Here is a 19078-nt window from a genome sequence, read left to right as displayed (position 1 = left end):
ATCTATGCTCTGTCTTTCTTGGAGAATATGGGAGCAGCAAGGCTACCACTACCAGTGGAGAAGGAAACACACCAGTTGCTCAGCTTTAATTTCTCCTTTTCCAGAGACTTTTCAAATTGAACCATCCATGATGTGATGGTTCTTTGTTCAGCATATTTCATTCCCCTTCTCCTTTCTCCTTCCATTCTTGTTGGTATGGCCAATGGAATGTTAGTGAATGTAATACAAGCAGAGGTCTTAAGTGCGTATGTGGTTTGGCTGGGCTGTTGTATGATGGTGATTTGCTATGAGGAGAGTTTGTGCCCGTAGCTGATGCTCCTTCAGTGGCATGCCCTACTCTTTGCCCATTAGGTGGTTGGATAAAGAGAATCTGGTGAAAGTCTCCAGAAAGAAGACAGTGGAGCCACTGGCTAAAAGAAGCTTGAGTCCCTGAATGAGGCAAACTTCTGTTCCCAATCAACCTCCTTGGACTGTAACCCGAATTTACAATAAGTCTTGGGTTGTGTTAAGCCACTGTGATTTTTGGGTTTGTTGCAACACCTAGTATTACCCTGACTAATGCAACTGCATAGACTTATGCTGTCCAATATGTTAGCCACTAGCCACAGGTGGTAACCATGCCCTTGAAATGTGACTAGTCAGGACTGAGATGTATTTTAAGTATAAAATAAGCATTGGATTTTAAAGACTTTGTACAAAAATGTAAAATATTAAAATTTTATATTAACAATATTGAAATTATTTGAATATATTAGACTGAATAAAATATATTACTAAAATTTTACCTATTTTTATTTTTAATGTGGCTACTAGAAAATTTAAATATGTGACTACATTATATTTCTATGGAAGAGTGTTATCTTGGAACTAACATTCAACCAAGATCTCAATTTATAGACCTACAAAGATCAAATCTAGAAAAAACAATCAGTAATTATTCCTTCCTTGCTGCTAATCCTAACATTAAATCCATTATCCTTAAACTTTAATGGCAATTCCAAGAGAATTATGTCTTCTTAAAAGGAAGAATTTCAGGGACTTGCCTGGCAGTCCAGTGGTTAAGACTCCACGCTTCCAATGCAGGGGGCATGGGATCGATCACTGGGCAGGGAACTAAGATCCCACATGCTGTGTGGCACGGCCAAAACATAAGTAGTAGTAGTAATAATAATAATAATAATAAAAGGAAGAATTTCCCTCAACTTCTGGAAGAATTTGATATCTATTTGTTCTTGTCTTTGTCTCCTTCCTATGTCTAACTTACCTTTGTCTAAACTGCTATTAATGTGTTTTTCAATTCAGACATAATATTTTTCATCTCTAGAGGTTCCATTTGGGTCCTTTTTATATCTTCATGTTCTCTTTTCATCATGCTCAGGTTTTCTCCTAGTTTCTTAAACATATGGAGTGTAATTTTATTTATTTTTATTTTTTATTTATTTTTTTAAAGATTATTTTATTTTATTTTTGGCTGCGTTGGGTCTTAGTTGCAGCACACAGGATCTTCGTTGAGGCATGTGGAATCTTTTGTAGTGGCATGCGGGCTTCTCTCTAGTTGTGGCATGTGGGCTTTCTCTTCTGTAGGTGTGGCGTGCAGGCTCCAAGGTGAGTGGGCTCTGTAGTTGTGGCACGTGGGTTCCAGAGCACGTGGGCTCTCTAGTTGAGGCACGTGAGCTCAGTAGTTGTGGCACGCGGGCTTAGTTGCCCCGTGGCATGTGGGATCTTAGTTCCCTGACCAGGGATCGAACCTGCATCCCGTGCATTGCAAGGCAGATTCTTTACCACTGGACCACCAGGGAAGTCCCTGGAGTGTATTTTTGATAGCTGTTGTAATGTCTTTTTTGAGTAATTCAGGCATCTCTTGTCATTTCTGTGTCTGTTTCAGGGTTCAGAGTGCTAACCATTATACATGGGGCCTGTGTCTGTTTCTATTGATTGTATTTTCTCCTGTTATTGGTCATATTTTTCTGCCTTTTTGCATGCCTAGTATTTTTTTTTTTTTTTTTACATGCCAGACATTGTGAATTTTAGCTTGTTGGGTGCTAGATTTTACTATATTCTTTTACATGGTGTTTGGGTTTGTTCTGGTGCTTGATTAGGTACTTGGAATCGGATTGATCTTTTCAAGACCTGCCTTTAAGGTTTATTAGGCTTGGTCCAGAACAATCTTTAGTCTAGGGTTAATGTATCCCCCCTAAGGCAACACCTTTCTGAGGATTCTTCCTCTGTGTCACGAGGGCACTTTGGCTGGTGAAACATAAACTATTTCTATCCGCAAATATAGCCATCCTGGCCTCCCTGAACTCTTAGAACTTTTCCTCCCTATCCTGTGCCCTGGAAACTGCCTCCAGGTAGTAAGGTGGGACAATCACAGGGCTTGCCTTGCTTTTGTTCCCCTTCTTTCAGAGAAATTAGAGTCTTTTGCTGGTTGTTTCTCAAAGTCTAAACAAATCACGATTTCATATAATTTCTCCAGCTTCCTAGTTATTTAAGGCAAGAGAGTAAATTCAGTTCTTGTTACTCTTGGCCGAAAGAGGTAGTGCCCTAACCAGGTTTTGATTTCATGAAGGACACATTCCTACCCTATTCTAGGGATTCCTGAGGCACTTGATCAAATTCAGTATAAAATTTAGAAAGGAGAGGTATGTGTCACTCTTTGCAGACACAGAACCCTCCTCTTTATGTTTTAGGTTTGGCCAGGTTATTAAAGATAATGAACCTACAATTAGGGAGTGCAGTTAGCATCAAAAGGGAGAGCCCCTTATTGTGGCAGCTAAGTGTTGATTAAGAAAACAGAGTGGAGTAGAAGAGGACTTCTTAAATCTTCCCATCAGAGTGAAGCCTCTGAAGACTTGCATCAACAGACATTGCCAGGCAGGCCAGAAGGGCACAAGCAGAGGCCTTTGCTGGAAAAACTCCAGGCTAAAAACTCCAGTATCGGCAGTGGTATTTGGGAATGTTCTTTGTGGGAGAATACTGTGGACTTTGAACTACTGATTTGTCTGTGAATAGTAGGTATTTTGGGGAGTGAGGGAGCAGGGGAGAGGGTGGTTGTTTCTCAAAGTTTCCTTCCAAGGACATGAAACTTATAAATGTTGAAAGTATTGTCAGCTCCTGGGCTGTCTAACAGAGTATCGCTTCCCAACCTCTCCCTCAGGTTTCAAGGACAGAAGTCAGAAAAGTAGGATATTCATGAAGAGTTGTCCCTGTAGTGTCATAGATCTTACCAGTATTGGCATTTTTGTTAGTTTTTTTTTTTTTAAAGTAAATTGTTTCTCAACTAAAATATTTCTTGGTTTAAGAAGTACTATTACTTGTCTGAGTTTCTCTTGGCAAGTTGGCTACCAAAGTCATTGCAGGTTTGTCCTTTGTGCATAGAAGATAAGGAATGGCGTGTGCCATCACTTCCTCTTCTGAGGTCGGGGTGGACATTGCAATCTATCACATCCCTCCTGCCCCTGGATTCAGGACTCAGCTTCAGAATCCTTTCTGCCATAGCACTTCGGGCATCCACTACTAGTTAGTCTGAGTTGCCACTCAGAAAGAAACTTATTTGTCCTCTCTGTTTTAAATAGTACAAAGCTGGTTTGAAATATCAGCCTCTGGGACTTCCCTGGGGGTCCAGTGCCTAAGACTCCACGCTTCCACTGTCGGGGGCATGGGTTCAGTCCCTGGTCAGGAAACTAAGATCCTGCATGCTGCGTGGCACAGCTAAAATAAAATAAAATTAAAATGTCAACTTCCCTCACATTAGGGGGTTCCCAACTTGTATTCTGCAAGCTCCTCTATATAATTTATCTACTATCTATAATGACTTTCTACCCCTAATTGAATCCAAAAGGCCTCAAACAAAAAGTAATTTGTCATCAAAACAACCAGAAAACATTTATTGAGTGCCACTGGGTCAGAGGTTTGTTCCAAACACTATCATGGGCTTAATCTCCCTAAAGCCCTGAAGACAGATATTATTTTCCTATTTTATTGATGAGGAAACTGAGGCTCAGAGAGTTTAAGTGACTTGCCTAAGGTCACACAGATATCTAGCAGTAGAGTTAGGACTTAGATTGGGATTTTATCTTCATCCTTGAATACCATCTGCCTGTTTTCTTATTTCCTTTTTTTCTTTCACACCTCTTGGCTTTGGTGAGGAGCAGCTGGCCCTTTGGGTGTTCTGCCAGTAAGAAGGTGCCATAACTTCCGTGAGCAGATTGACAAGCCTGTCACTGGGAGGGTTTTTCTTTTTCTACTGGAGACATTTTGCTTTTTCTTTTCTTGGTTACTTCCAGATTTGGAGCCATTCTGAATGATAAAAGTCCAGCTAGTCTAAAGAAAATTGAAAATTTACAGTAATTTCTTTTTACTTTAGATTAATTTGGCAGGAAATTATATAATGCTGTGATTATTTTATTTAATTGAAACAGGTAATTGTGTAGCCAGAGGAAAACTATGTTTAACAAATTAATCATTGGTAATTGATTATTCACTGGTATTTTTTTTTGGTTTTGTTTTTTATTAGAAGAATAATCATCACCAAAAATGAGTGATAAGCAGATTAATCCAGCATACATCCACAGATACACACACACACAGGTACATATATAATTATTTAATGAAGTAAAGAATTGTTTCAGCCACATCAACTTGCGATCCTCTTAATATTAAGTTTCTTGGGCATTGTGCCCTGACTGCTCTCAACAGGGCATAGTGTAGAATCCTCAGACCACCCAGGGCCTCAGGACCAGAGGTCAGGGGATGCGTATCTCTCTCTGGGGCACGGCAGTCTGTCTGAGGCTAGATGTCAGGCTTTACTATGGGTCCGGGGAGGTGCTGTTGCCAGTCTAGAAGCCCGGAGAGGAGAGGGAGCAAGTGCCAGTTGTCACACCAGGCTTCTTATGCTTCTTCCCAGACCTCATACTAGAGAACAGAGGGGGACACGACCTCTGGAGGATTGGGCCTGCAGGAATAGAGCAAGTGGAGGTAATCCTCCCTCCTTCTCTTCTTCCTCCCCTTATTTCTTCCCTTTCATTATTCGAGCACTCTTTATAGGCCAGTTGCGTGCCAGTTCCTGGGGAATGAGACCAGGTCCTTGCCCTTAGGGAGTTCTCGGTTTGGGGGAACTATCCAATGGCAGAGAGCAGTGGTGGTAGGGACACAGGTAACTGCAGGAGCCCCACAGTGTGTTCACAGGGGACCTTCTCCTCTGTGAGGGTGTGCAGTGTCCTGGTTCCTCAGGGTACAGAGGAGCTATTACCTGTTACTGTGGATTCTTTCTTTCTAAGTAGGGTGATCATATAATCTGTGGTGGAAACTAAGACACTTAAAAGTGAATGATGTCTTAAATATAATTTGAATTATACAATTTTTGAAATATTCATTGATGAACAAATTGCTTTTGTTATATTGGTGGATTAATAAAATAAAAAACTATTTTCAACAAATTTTGGGGGAAAAAACAACACAAATCTATGTATATCAAAGCAAAAGTTTATGTCTTTACACTGATTATCTGATCATTAAAAAAAATAACATAAGCAGAATTATTTTTCTTGGAACATATTCACATTTCCTAGCCATTTCTGTCCCAAAACAGGTCACTGGTGTTTTTCTGAAGAATGCATTGAAAGATATGTTATTAACTTTTTTCTCAAAGTTGCCTGTAATCTTCTTCAAAGTTGCATTTTATAGTTAATAAGTTTGAAATTGTTGATAATATTCTCTGAAGACCATATGTTTGTTAAATTTTAGCATTTTTTGTTGAGATGTAATTCATATAACATAATATCCATCATTTTAAAGTGTACAATTCAGTGTTTTTTAGTATGTTAACTATGTTGAACAATCATCACCACTATCTAATTTGCATCAACCCCAAAAGAAACCCTGTGCCAATTAGCAGTTAGTACCAATTTTGCCATCTCCCCAGCCTTTGGCAACCACTAATGTTATTTCGTACCTATGGATTTGCCTATCCTGGATATTTTATAAAAATGGAATCATACCATATGTGGTCTTCTGTGTCTGTCTACTTTCACTTAGCATATGGTTCATCCATGTTGTAGCATTTAACAATACTTATTATTGTTAATATTCCATTGTATGGATACACCACATTTAGTTTATCCACTCCAGTTGATGGGCATTTGGATTGTTTCTACATTTTGGCTATTATGAATAATGCTGCTGTGAACATTTGTGTATAAATTTTTACATGAATATATGTTTGCAGTTCTCCTAGGTATACACCTAGGAGTATAATTGCTGGGTCATATAGTAACTCTATATTGAACTTTTTGAGGAACTGCCACATGGTTTCCCACAGTGGCTGCACCATTTTACATCCCCACCAACAATGCATGAGGCTTCAGATTTCTCCACATCCTCATCAGCACTTGTTATTGTCTGTTATTTTTGTTATATCTAGTGTGTGAAGTGGGTAAAGTAATATATCATTGTGGTTTTGATTGGCATTTCCCTAATTCTGATGATGTTGAGCATCTTTTCATGTGCTCAACATCACGTCTTTTCTGGAGAAATGTCTGTTAACCTTTTGCCAATTTTGAAACTGGGTTATTTGTTGTTTTATTGTTTAGTTATGAGTCCTTTATATATTATGGATGCAAGACCCTTATCAGATGATTTGCAAATACTATCCGCATTCTGTGGGTTGTCTTTTCACTTTCTTAATAGTGTCTTTTGAAAGCACGAAAGTTTTTAATTTTGATGAATCCAGTTTATCTATTTTTTTGTTCGATTGCTTGTGCATTTGGTGTCATATCTAAGAAATCATTGCCTAATCTAAGGTCATGCAGATTTTTCACCTATATTTCCTTCTAAGAGTTTTATACTTTTACCTCTTAATAATACTTTATTAAAAGGTGAAAATTCCAGGACATATGCAAAAAGATGTGATACCAGGACAAGCATATATTGAGGTTGTCCCTGGCAAACCAAGGATATATGGTCGCCCTACCTCTGATGGGCTGGGGGAGAGAGGCAGCTGGGGCAAGGGTTGATCAAATTCATTTCTCTCCTTTACGTTTATTCAAAGACCTGAAAGGACTCAACATTTCTTTGATGCCAGATGGGATCTAGACTGAGTTCCATGGGGGTACAGTGACTTTCTTTAATCTTTTATGTAATCTATAAAGAGATCTTCACCCCCAGGCTGGGCATCCTGAAAAAGGGGGTTACGTGGAAATGGAAGTGAGAACATGCCTAAAATCTACTTCAAATTTTTATTCAAAAATGGATACCCTAGCTCTTGAGAGTTAGTAACATTGCCTCTTTTCATGGTCCCTTCAGCCCTAGGGATTGGTGGCAGCTTGGGTTCATGTTACTGCCAATCTATGGGGTGCATTAGTGTACCCTGTTAGGCTCCTCAGCCTTCATCAACTTGATAATCAATTCCTTGTACCAAATTCTGTCATTTGAAATGTCTGGGGTGCTTTCTGTTTTCTTGACTGAACCTTGATTGATTCAGAGCTCTTCTCTATTTTCTTTTTGTCATAATCTTTAGGTGCTTAATGTTGCCCACTTCATTCCGTTATGGTAATCTACTTAGGGTTACTGTGCTATCCCTTCCTGGGTTTTCTGTATTTTATATACCCTGTCCTCTATCTTCTATCAAAACTTGCCACATCAATATTCCATTACATTGTTTTCCAAGAAAACAGCTAGCTATTTGACCTACAGCTGTGCCAAGGTGTTAGGCATGATAGTGGATTACTGTGTATCCTTCTCAGGAATATTTAAACTTTGCATAGAAATGTATGGCAATATGATGCTTTACTCAAAAGAAAGAGTCCCAATGTTAGAATTTTAGGCTTTTCCCTAGGAACTCCTAAAATTTCACCAAGTGTGTAGTGCTTACATTAAGTCAGTCCTTTCTGTTGAGAGACTATCATTTTCTCAAACGGACCAGAATTTGGGCAGCCAGAAGTGAAACAAGATGGGCTCAGAGAGACCATAGACTGAAAACAGCAGGAAATTTTCTGTTATTTGTTTTTCTGAAGTGGGCTTCCAAGCAAGGTCTGCTGATCAACAGAATAGCTAAGTCCTGTTCTCTAGGGGTAAAATTGTACCATGGAGGAGGAATTTGGGTTAATGGCTCGGGAGAGGGCAGGGATGGTCAGATGGAGAAATGACAGGGCAGGCAATTGTGTTTGAGCTCCAAAGCAATCAGGTTCTAGTTCTTGTAAAGAACAAGGATAGAAACAGAGGAAGCAGAGGGGAAGCAGAAGCAAATGCGCAGCTTTGTGACTCCTCAACTGCTTCCAGACAGCCTGAGATAGGACTTGCTACAACCTGAGAACAACAGAAACTACTATTTACCTGGGCAGGTGACAATGACCACACCCCTTTATATGAAGCCTTGGCTGCCTCCCTCCAGGATCAGCCTGCCCTTAAACAGTCATCCAGAAATTCCCCAGGGAAAGGAGTAATGTCAAATAAAGTGACCTACAGTGAGGGATTCTTCCAAAACCCAAAAAGCCATTACCCAAAATAGGCATCCAACGTAGTCATTTATGACTTGCCATAAATACCAGCACTAGCAATATTATCTTCATATGAGGAGTTGACTTCATAGTGCTTTAGAAAGTTACAGCATTATAAATATCTACGAATATGTTATTTCATCTGCTTCATAATTTGTCTGCTCCAGCAGAGTTCTGGCCAATTTTAGAAGTTTCCATGTAAATATATGAATATAGTGGTAACAAGATAATGAAAACAGAACAAAATGAGGTCAAGTATCACATTTCATCCACAAACATGATAGAATGAAATTGTTTAATGGGTGACTAAAGTAAATTGTGTGTGTGTGTGTGTGTGTGTGTGTGTGTGTGTGTGTGTGTGTGTGTGTGTGTGTGTGTGTGTGTGTGGTGGAAGTGGGGTGGGGGGAAATGATGTGTGTATAGCCACCAGGCTAAAAGAGAGAAAGGATGCCTAAATAGGGAATGCAAGGAGCAGACATCTTTAGAACCTCTATTTTCCCCCCCTCTGGTTAATGGTGTTCATCTTTAGAAATGATTTGGTGGTGACCTAACAGACTAGACTCAGCACATTTATGTACATGCAAATTTAAACTGGCACTTTAACAGTAACAAAAAATGTTTCTTTATAACACTCAGTGCCCTGTGACACATCTGGAAGTGTGCCATTAAAGGAAATTAATTCTGAAATGGAGTTGGTTCTCATCTATTGTCACTAAAAGTCATTTAGGTGGAAGTGAACAGTGTGGGGTTGACTCTGTGAAGGTGTTAATTAAGGGAGCAAATAAAGAAATGGGTTAACAATTATTGCTCATGCCAGTTTCCTGAAAAAATATGCCTGGGGTCTGATCTGTGATTCTCTCTTCTTTCTTTGAGTTTGGAATCCTCTCCTGCTCCCAGTTACTTTTCCAGCTACTTGAGATTCTCTGGGGAACCTTATTGATGGCTTTGGTTCCCAGGTATGCTACAGGTTTGGAGCTGGCAGATTTCAGGTTGAGGAGTTTCAAGTTCAATACCCAGGAGACACATCGGAGGGTTCAGCTGCTGTTTGAATGTCCATGTTGTATAGGTAAATTGGTGACAGGGTAGATTAAAAAACCACTGCTTAGTGGTTTGCTGGCAACTGATTTCCTCCAGACTTCCTCTCAAAGGCTCAAAGTGAACTCAGTAATATTATTTCTAGGAAGGAGTGGAAGTAAAGGTGGTAAGAGTATTATTGATTTGAGACTAGGAGAGATGCCTAGGTCTGGAAAACTTGGTTCTTCCTCCTCCTGAGACTTCTGTTTATAAGGGCAGGAGATGTGGCTTTAGAGAGCAGGTATCTGCCATATAATCTGCTTTGGAAGTAAGCGGCAACAAAGGGGGAATGAAAAAAAAATCTAATTTACCATTTAGTCTAAGAGTAAACAAAATTATACCTTATATCTCACCAATTCTTTAAGTTTATTTTTATTTTTTATTTTTTGTAACGTGGTAGCTCCAGGACCACTTTGGATAGTGAATACCAGTGACCAGCACCTTTTAAGTGCCTCCTGCCTGAGTGTTTGCTCTCTCTTGTCCTGATTTCAGTGGAAACTCAGCAACCTCTGGGCCCTTTTACAAAGCATAATTGGGGGCTTACAAAGAAAGAAGATGGAGTTAAGAGCATTCACAAGTAATTTCACCCAACAACTGCTATAAGGGGTGTAGGTAAGCACACACCAGATATTCAGGAAGGTTTGAAGGATGAAGTGAGATGCAGTGAGCTTATTATAGAACCTGGTGGAGCTCAAGGAACAATTTCTGAGATAAACATCCTTATTCAAATGCCACAGACACACTGTTTCCCTCAACAGAGAGACTTGAGGCCCAGCAGTTTTTATGCTAGAGCAAAAGATCTGGGTCAGAATCAAAGTTTTAAAGACTTTTTATTGAAGAAGTTAAAAGATTCATTGGCCAGCAGCCAAGTGTAGTCTGATTTGTTTGCATTTCCTCTGGGAACTCACAGGCAAGCAAGGAACTGGCCAGCCACGACTGTGAGGGTTACTCACTCCCCTGTGGGCCTTTTCTCCCTGGGCATTTACAAGGTGGGGGAGAGAGCCAGGGGAACCCTTTCCTCACAAAGGCCCAGTTCAGCAGCCCAGTCAAGCTGCAGTTCTCTTCAGGGTAAAGAAGCCTGCAGTCTCCCCTCCCATCAACCCAGTGTTTATTAGTCCACAAGTGAGACCAACATCACTCAGAGGGTGAGAGGCAGTGAGGGGAGAGACGGGAGGCGACATGTCACCCCTTCTCTCTACCAGTCATGGTCAGAGGACCTGCTCCAGGCTCAGAGGCATCAAGCATGCATGCTCATGGGCTGGTTTTCCTTGTTCAAGTTCTTGCAGGTGTTAAGTTTTGCCAAGAATCTTTCAAACAACCCTACTGTCCATAGTTAACTCAGAGAGCTTGGGGGAAATTTGTTGACAGAATTTAACTTTAAAAAAATGAAAAAAAAAAAAAAACCCAAAACTTGTTATGGTTTTGGGATTTAGAAAAGAAGGTGCTGGTATATCCACACGTGTGTACACACACACACACACACACACACACACACACACACACACACAGAGCATGAAGATCCCTCTCTTTTTCTCAGGAATTTGATCATACTGGTAGAAAATTAGGCAAAAATGTAACAGGATATATGACTGCAAGAAGATGGAGGAGGAGTTGAGAGATTTAAAGAGGTGGGTCCCTGGTTCTCTGGGACCAATAAATCCTGACATGTGGCTGATGCCCCGTGCTGAGGAATTCATGACCTCTTCAATAGTCTGAACACCCAGGTAGGGGGTGGAACAGGAAAACTGGAGGTCCTACTTGTATAGATGTGCTAGGGCATGGGGTGAACAGACAGGGGACCCAAGGGTGAATGTGCCAAGGAGGATTCTGGGAAGGTAGTGGAGTAAGAAGCAACAGGAAATGTGTTTCCCCACCTAGAATAACAATCGCACTGGCAGAATTTGTCTTACATAACTATTTTGGAACTCTGGAGTTTATTGAATAAGGCTTGTCACTTCCAGGGGAAGACTTGGAAGGTTAATTTTGGTCAATTTCCGCTCTTAGCACAGTAGTAGCTACCCATTCCCTATCCCCAGCCACGTGGCAGGCAGCTGTGCGCACATCCCTGTAGCATCTTACGTACAGCTTGCAGGAACCAAGGTGGGCAAAGAGGACCCTGTCTTCCAAATATCGGGGATCTATGCTCTGATCACTGATTGCTCCTTCTGATCACAGAGGTGCAGGTGATCATTGTCGTACCTCCCACCATTGCTGTAAGTCCCTCATCTTCCAGCTGATGTGACTTCTAGGGGATTTAGAGAACTGGCACCTTCCCCTCTTCATATTTCTCTTTTTTCCTTTTTGGGAGCCAGGTATCAAAGACAAGGACATTCAAAATCACCTTCATATATGGGGAAAATGAGAAAGTGACTATGCATGCCCAGGGAAAAGTGCAAGCTCAGAAAGGACCTGAGAATACCTTAGGTTTATAGCTCAGGCTTGGCACAGAGACAGCCTATGACAATAAAACAACAGCAACAACAACAACAACAACAACAAAATCCAGCAAACTCTGGGAAAGGGGAAAACCTGATTTCCAAAGTTAACACATTATTAGATTCAAATGTCCAGTTTTCAACAAAAAATCATCATCCAAGGATCCTATATCTGGCTAAACTTTCCTTTAGAAGTGAGGGAGAAATTAAGACGTTCCCAGAAAAACAAAAGCTAAGGGAGTTTGTTACCACTAGACCTTCCCTGGAAGAAATGCTCAAGGGAGTCCTGCAGGGTGAAATTAAAAGACACTAGGCAGGGCTTCCCTGGTGGCACAGTGGTTAAGAATATGCCTACCAATGCAGGGGACACAGGTTCGAGCCCTGGACTGGGAAGATCCCACATGCTGCGGAGCAACTAAGCCCGCGCGCCACAACTACTGAGCCTGCGCTCTAGAGCCCGCGAGCCGCAATTACTGAAGCCCATGTGCTTCAGTAAGCCCCTGTTGCTCTGCAACAAGAGAAGCCACCGCAATGAGAAGCCCGTGCACCGCAATGAAGAGTAGCCCCCGCTCACTGCAACTAAAGAAAGCCCACACACAGCAACGAAGACCCAAGGCAGCCAAAAAAAAAAAAAAAAAGACACTAGGCAGTAACTTGAAGCTGTATGAAGAAGTAAAGATCTCAAAAGCAGTAAATACATGGGCAATTATAAAAGCTAATATTAATGTAATAATAATTTGTAACTCCGCTTTTTGTTTTCTACATGATTTAAGGACTAGTACATTTAAAAGAATTATTTGTTTATGTTTTGGGGGACACAATGCATAAAGATGTCATTTTATGACATCAACGACTGAAAGGGGTGGGGTCAGAGCTGTAAAGGAGCAGAGTTTTTGTATGTTATTGAAGTTAAACTGGTATAAATTCAAATTAGAGCATTATAACTTTAGGATGTCAAATGTAATCCCCAGGGTAACCACAAAGAAAATAGTTATACACAAAAGGAAATGAGAAAGAATTTTAACATTTCACTACAAAATGTCAGCTAAACACAAAAGATGAAAGAAATGCAGGAAATGAGGGACAAAAAGCTATAAGGCATATAGAAAACAAGTAGCAAAAGGACAGAAGTAAGTCCCTCCTTATCAGTAACTACTTTAAATGTAAATAGATTAAACTCTCCAATCAAAAGACAGAGATTGGCAGAATGGATAAAAACACATGATCCAACTATATGCTGTTTACAAAAGACTCACTTCAGATCCAAAGACACAAATACGTTGAAAGTGAAAGGATGGAAAAAGATACTTCATGCAAATAGGAACCAAAACAGAGCAGGAGTGGCTATACTAATATCAGACAAAATAGATTTCAAATCCAAAAATGTTACAAGAGACAAAGAAGGACATTGTATATTGATAAAAGGTTCAATACAGCAAGAAGATATGACAGTTATAAACATTTATGAACTTAATAGCAGACCATCAAAAGCCGTGAAGCAAAACCTGATAGAATCAAAGAGAGAAATAGATGGTTCTACAATACTATTTGGAGACTTCCATACCCACTCTTCCTTACACTTAGCTGAATCCGCCCCCCTTCCCCCATGCAGAGGCTGATGAGGCTTGTCTTCAACACAGAGGATGCTTGAGGCTCAACCTGGTTCAGCATAATGAGTCTTAGTCACGGGTGTCATCAGGATTTGTTTGCTCTGAATCTACAATCATAGGGCAATTCCAATATTGAGAAATTATTGTTTATGATATTTGGTGGGGGAGGAGTGAGCCACTTTTATATTGCTAGTAAGGTGAGTTGGGGTTGGGAGGTGATAGCTAAAGGGTACCAGGTTTCTTTTTGAGGTGATGAAAATGTTGTAAAATTGACTGTGGGTATGGTTGCACAAAACTGTGAATATACCCAAAGCCACTGAATTCTACACTTTAAATAGGTGGATTGTATGTTATGTGAATTATATTTCAATAAAGCTATTTTTAAAAAGGTGAGTTCACAGACTTAGAGAATGAACTTATGGTTACCAGTGGGGAAGGGTGGGAGGGAGGGATAGACTGGGAGTTTGGGATTGACATTTACACACTGCTATATTTAAAATAAAATGCCTAAAAAAATAAATAAAAATAAAAAGGTGAGTTCGCAACACCAAGGTGCATGGAATATCTTGGTGAAGATATGTATTAAAGATGATTCAAACAATGCGGGGGAAGGTTTTGAGAATTCCATAAAATGTCCCATTTGTTGGGGGAATGGCTTTATTAATATATTTTAAAATAATTCTGATAGTTTCCCATGATATTTGACTCAAATCGGTAATGACTTATTCATGACTTTGCATATTACCCTGTTATCTCTACAGAGATACATTACTGGAGTTGGACACGTTTCAGCTTGAAATGTATGTCTTAGTAAAAGATCAGTCCTAACATTGAATAGCAGTGGGCCCCTGCTAAGCTGATGACTGGCTGACTACCTGGGCCCACATTGTGCAGTTCACTGGTCTTTGTGGTTTTTACCTTGCATTTTCTGGCTTAAAGCTTTTCCCTTCTGAAATCACGAATTTAGATCTACAGTCAAAAATCTTTCTTTTAAATTGAACTGTAGTTGATTTACAGTATTGTGTTAGTTTCAGGTGTACAGCACAGTGATTCTGTTTTGTTTGTTTTGCAGATTATGTTCCATTATAGGTTATTACAAGATATTGAATATAATTCCCTGTGGTATACAGTAAGTCCTTGTTCCTTATCTATTTTATGTATAGTAGTTTGTATCTGTTAAACCCATACCCGTAATTTGTCCCTCCCACCCTCCCTCTCCCCTTTGGTAACCATAAATTTGTTTTCTATGTCTGTGAGTCTGTTTCTGTTTTGTATATACATTCATTTGTATTATTTTTAATTTTTAAAAATTTTATTTATTTATTTATTTTTATTTTTGGCTGCATTGGGTCTTCTTTGCTGCGTGCGGGCTTTCTTTAGTTGCAGAGAGTGGGGGCTACTCTTCCTTGTGGTGTTGCGTGGGCTTCTCATTGTGGTGGCTTCTCTTGTTGTGGAGCACGGGCTCTAGGTGTGCAGGCTTCAGTAGTTGTGGCTTGCGGGCTCTAGAGCGCTGGCTCAGTAGTTGTGGCGCACGGGCTTAGTTGCTCCGCGGCATGTGGGATCTTCCCGGACCAGGGCTTGAACCCATGTCCCCTGCATTGGCAGGCGGATCCTTAACCACTGCGCCACCAGGGAAGCCCTGTATTATTTTTTAGATTCCACATATGAGTGGTATCATATAGTATTTGTCTTTCTCTGTCTGACTTATTTCACTAAGCATAATATTCTCTAGGTGCATTAACCCCTAGTAGGCCTCATCATTTGCAAATATTTTCTCCTATTCTGTAGGTTGTCTTTTCATTTTGTTGAAGGTTTCCTTTGCTGTGCAAAAGCTTGTAAGTTTAATTATGTCCCACTTGTTTATTTTTGCTTTTATTTCTTTTGCCTTGGGAGACTGATCTAAGAAAATATTGCTACAATTTATGTCAGAGAATGTTTTGCCTATGTTCTCTTTTAGGAGTTTTATGATGTCATGTCTTATATTTAGGTCTTTAAACCATTTTGAGTTTATTTTTGTATATAGCTTGAGGGAGTGTTCTAATTTCATTGATTTACACGTAGCTGTCCAGTTTTCCCAACACCACTTGTTGAAGAGACTGTCTTTTCTCCATTGTATATTCTTCTCTCCTTTGTTGTAGATTAATTGACTGTAGGTATGTGGGTTTATTTCTGGGTTCTCTATTTTATTCCATTGAACTGTATGTCTATTTTTGTGGCAGTACCACACTGTTTTGATTACTGTAGCTTTGTAGTATAGTCTGATGTCTGGAAGGGGTTGGCCTCCAGCTTTGTTCTTTTTCCTCAGGATTGCTTTGGCAATTCTGGGCCTTTGTGGTTCTATATAAATTTCAGGATTATTTATTCTAGTTCTGTGAAAAATGTTACGGGTATTTTGACAGGGATTGCATTAACTCTGTAGATTGCTTTTGGTAGTATGGCCATTTAAACAATATTAATTCTTCCAATCCAAGAGCATGGAATATCTTTCCATTTCTTTGAATTGTCTTCAATTTTCTTTCTTTTTTTTAAATTAGTTAATTTTTTAAAATTTCTTGGTTTCCTTTTTTTTAAATATAAATTTATTTATTTTATTTATTTATTTTTAGCTGTGTTGGGTCTTCATTGCTGCGTGTGGGCTTTCTCTAGTTGTGGCAAGCGGGGACTACTCTTTGTTGCGGTGCGTGGGCTTCTCATTGCAGTGGCTTCTCTTGTTGTGGAGCACGGGCTCTAGACACGTGGCCTTCAGTAGTTGTGGCACACGGGCTCAGTAGTTGTGGCTCATGGGCTCTAGAGCACAGGCTCAGTAGTTGTGGCTCACGGGCTTTGTTGCTCTACGGCACGTGGGATCTTCCCAGACGAGGGATGGAACCCATGTCCCCTGAATTGGCGGGCGGATTCACAACCACCACGCCACCAGGGAAGACCCTCTTTCTTTTTTAAATTTTTATTGGAGTGTAGTTGATTTACAGTATTGTGTTAGTTGTCTTGAATTTTCTTTATCAGTGTTTTATAGTTTTCAGCATATAGGTCTTTTGCCTCCTTGGTTAGGTTTATTCCTAGGTTTTTTGTTTGTCTGTTTTTGTTTTTGTTTTTACTTTCTGTACTCAAAGATCTTGAAGGGAATCATTGAGGTGTCATTTCTCAGTCCATTTGGAAGTATTGCTTCATTTGAATGATGAATAGCTTCACTTCTAAGAAACATACAATATAGAAATGCGCAGAGCTTCTTCCCTCTTTTGATGCTCGGAATGTGAAATTTTGGAACTGGAAGGATTCTTAGAGACCTTGTGCTACTCCCTGTTTTTACAGTTGAGGAAACAGGCCCAGAGAAGTGAAGTATTGATATAAGGAAATCACCATGTATTGGGCAAGCTGAGACTAAACCTCCTGACTCATGGCTTGTTTCATATTCTATACCTTCTGCTGCCTATGAAAGCTGAAAAGAAAATAAAACCCAAAATACTCATCTCCCTGGTCTCCCCAAACCTAAACTCAACATCCTGTTTCTAAAATCAAGTTGTAACTGTTTCTGAATCACAGAGCAGGGGTAGCCCCATCCTATCACTGAGGAAGTATGACTCTCTCAGCAGGGAAGCTGCTGCTCTGACAGGTGGAAGGACCCCACTTACCCCCCAGGGACCAGCCCACAAGCTCTTCCTTCACAAGTGACAGAGGCTGGAAGAGTGCTCTCTCCCTCCATAAAGTAGGCTAATTGCAGCTTCCTTGCTAGCCTCTGCACTCGCTCTGTTCCAAGCTCTGGCTCCCAACCAGCTCCTCCTTAAGGTGGAGCCAAACCCCAGACTCCCTTGTCCCAGGAGCTGGTCCAGAAAGGCCTTAGAGTCAGCAAGAGGAGCTCTATACCACAGCCTGGGGGACCCTGGCTGCCCAAGCTCCAGCTTCCTGGGTGAGTGGCCAGAGCTCTCCTCTGTAGAGACCTGCCCCAGCTCAGCAAAGAAAGGACAAGGTAGGGAAAGGACAGGTTAGTAGTGTCACTGAGGAATATATGAATATACCACTATACCAATATAATGAGAAAATACCAGTGCTGGAGGTAAGGTGTGAAAGAGAGCTTGCTCTGGCTGACCACTCCTTCTTCTGACACTGGGAGGAATTCTGAGTGTCACGTGCCTTACGTTCAGACAAGAAATAAGCTCCTGGGATCCTGGGACCACACAACTGACGCCTGGACCTCTGCACTTCAACAGGTGCTGCTGGATTGGGAGAGTATGAGCAGGTGCAGGTGACTTTTCTTCACAAGGAGGTTTTGCAAGTTTTCTCCACTCTTCCCTTCCTTGGGAGGAGTAGTGCCTGGTGTGTCCAGTGATGGCCTCTCTTGTGCTTTGAGATTTATTATCAGAATTGCCAGGATGGGTTGGTCAATTCTTTGATTACTTATGGTAGATTTTTCTGGCCAGTTTTCAAAGGGAAGGCAGGACATGTGGGATCCCACCTCTTTCTGTAGAAGGCCTATGTGTCCCCCAGACACAGGTTCACCCCTCAACCTTTGAGCCCCAAAAAATGAGTCACCGTCAAGGGCAGGGTGACACTCATTCATTCTCTGCAAGCCTATACTTTCATATGTTGTAGCAACATTTCTCAAAATGAAGAACTCATGGACGCCCAAGCTATGCCTGCAGACCCCTAGGGGATGCCCAGGCCTAGTTAGAGAAACGCATTAAGTTAAATTCTTTTCTTTTCTTGATCAATCAGCATGAACAACACTGTAAACACAAAGAGAAACTCGGACCCTGAAGACAGATGGCACCACGTGGCTATAAGGTAGTCATCCATATGTGACTCAGAAGGTACTGAGGCTGATTTTGATATTTTAAAAAAAATATTTATTTATTTGGTTGCGCCGGGTCTTAGTTGCGGCACGTGCGATCTTCTTTGCTGCGTGCAGGATCTTTGTTGCAGTGTGCGGGATCTTTAGTAGCGGCATGCGGAGTCTAGTTCCCTGACCAGGGATCGAACCCGGGCCCCCTGCATTGGGAGTGCAGAGTCTTAACTGCTGGACTACCAGGGAAGTCCCTGATTTTGATTTTTTTTTTTTTAAAGTTGTCAGAATGAAACAAAAATTTAAAAACACCTTTTAGAACTCATGGACTTTAACCCACTCCAGCTCACCCCTGCTCCCCCAGAACTTTCAGGGATTTCCAGATGCCATTTTGAGGAACAGGATTGTAGAAGAGTCTTTCCCCTATCAAGCAAGGCCTCCCTCTAAGGAAAGAGCAAGAGGTGGCCTGCTTTGAGCTGTGGCCCTATAGCAGGATCACACTAAACAAAGGAAACCCACTGACCACACAGTTCTGAGTTGGGAGGGCCTTGGAAACCCTTTCTTCAAAGGCCATCTGATTCATGACTCTATTGTCAACATCCCATTCCATTCCTGGACAGTTCCTGCTAATGCAATGTCTTCGCAGCCAGAGTTGGCTGATCTAGAATTTTCACTGATTGGTTTTGC

General features: G+C 40.9%; 1 protein-coding gene across 4 annotated transcripts in view; it reads left to right on the top strand.

The window, feature by feature from the left end:
• The window catches only part of AP4E1 (adaptor related protein complex 4 subunit epsilon 1), a 92237-nt gene extending 73786 nt beyond the window's left edge, over positions 1-18451 (top strand). Inside the window, exons 19-20 of one of the 4 annotated variants that reach the window (XM_082450081.1) lie at positions 14687-14743; positions 18325-18451. In XM_082450081.1, the coding sequence (XP_082306207.1) occupies positions 14687-14743; positions 18325-18366 (99 nt within the window). In that variant the 3' untranslated portion in view covers positions 18367-18451. Of the gene's footprint in view, positions 1-14686; positions 14893-18324 lie in introns of those variants that run through there. The other 3 variants (XM_082450078.1, XM_082450080.1, XM_082450077.1) reach the window with 3 other exon arrangements.
• Positions 18452-19078: the final 627 nt, after the last annotated feature.

This window comes from Balaenoptera physalus (genome assembly GCF_965194825.1).
Source record: "Balaenoptera physalus genome assembly, chromosome: 2".
Taxonomy (NCBI): domain Eukaryota; kingdom Metazoa; phylum Chordata; class Mammalia; order Artiodactyla; family Balaenopteridae; genus Balaenoptera; species Balaenoptera physalus.
This window is presented reverse-complemented; position numbering and strand designations above follow the sequence as displayed.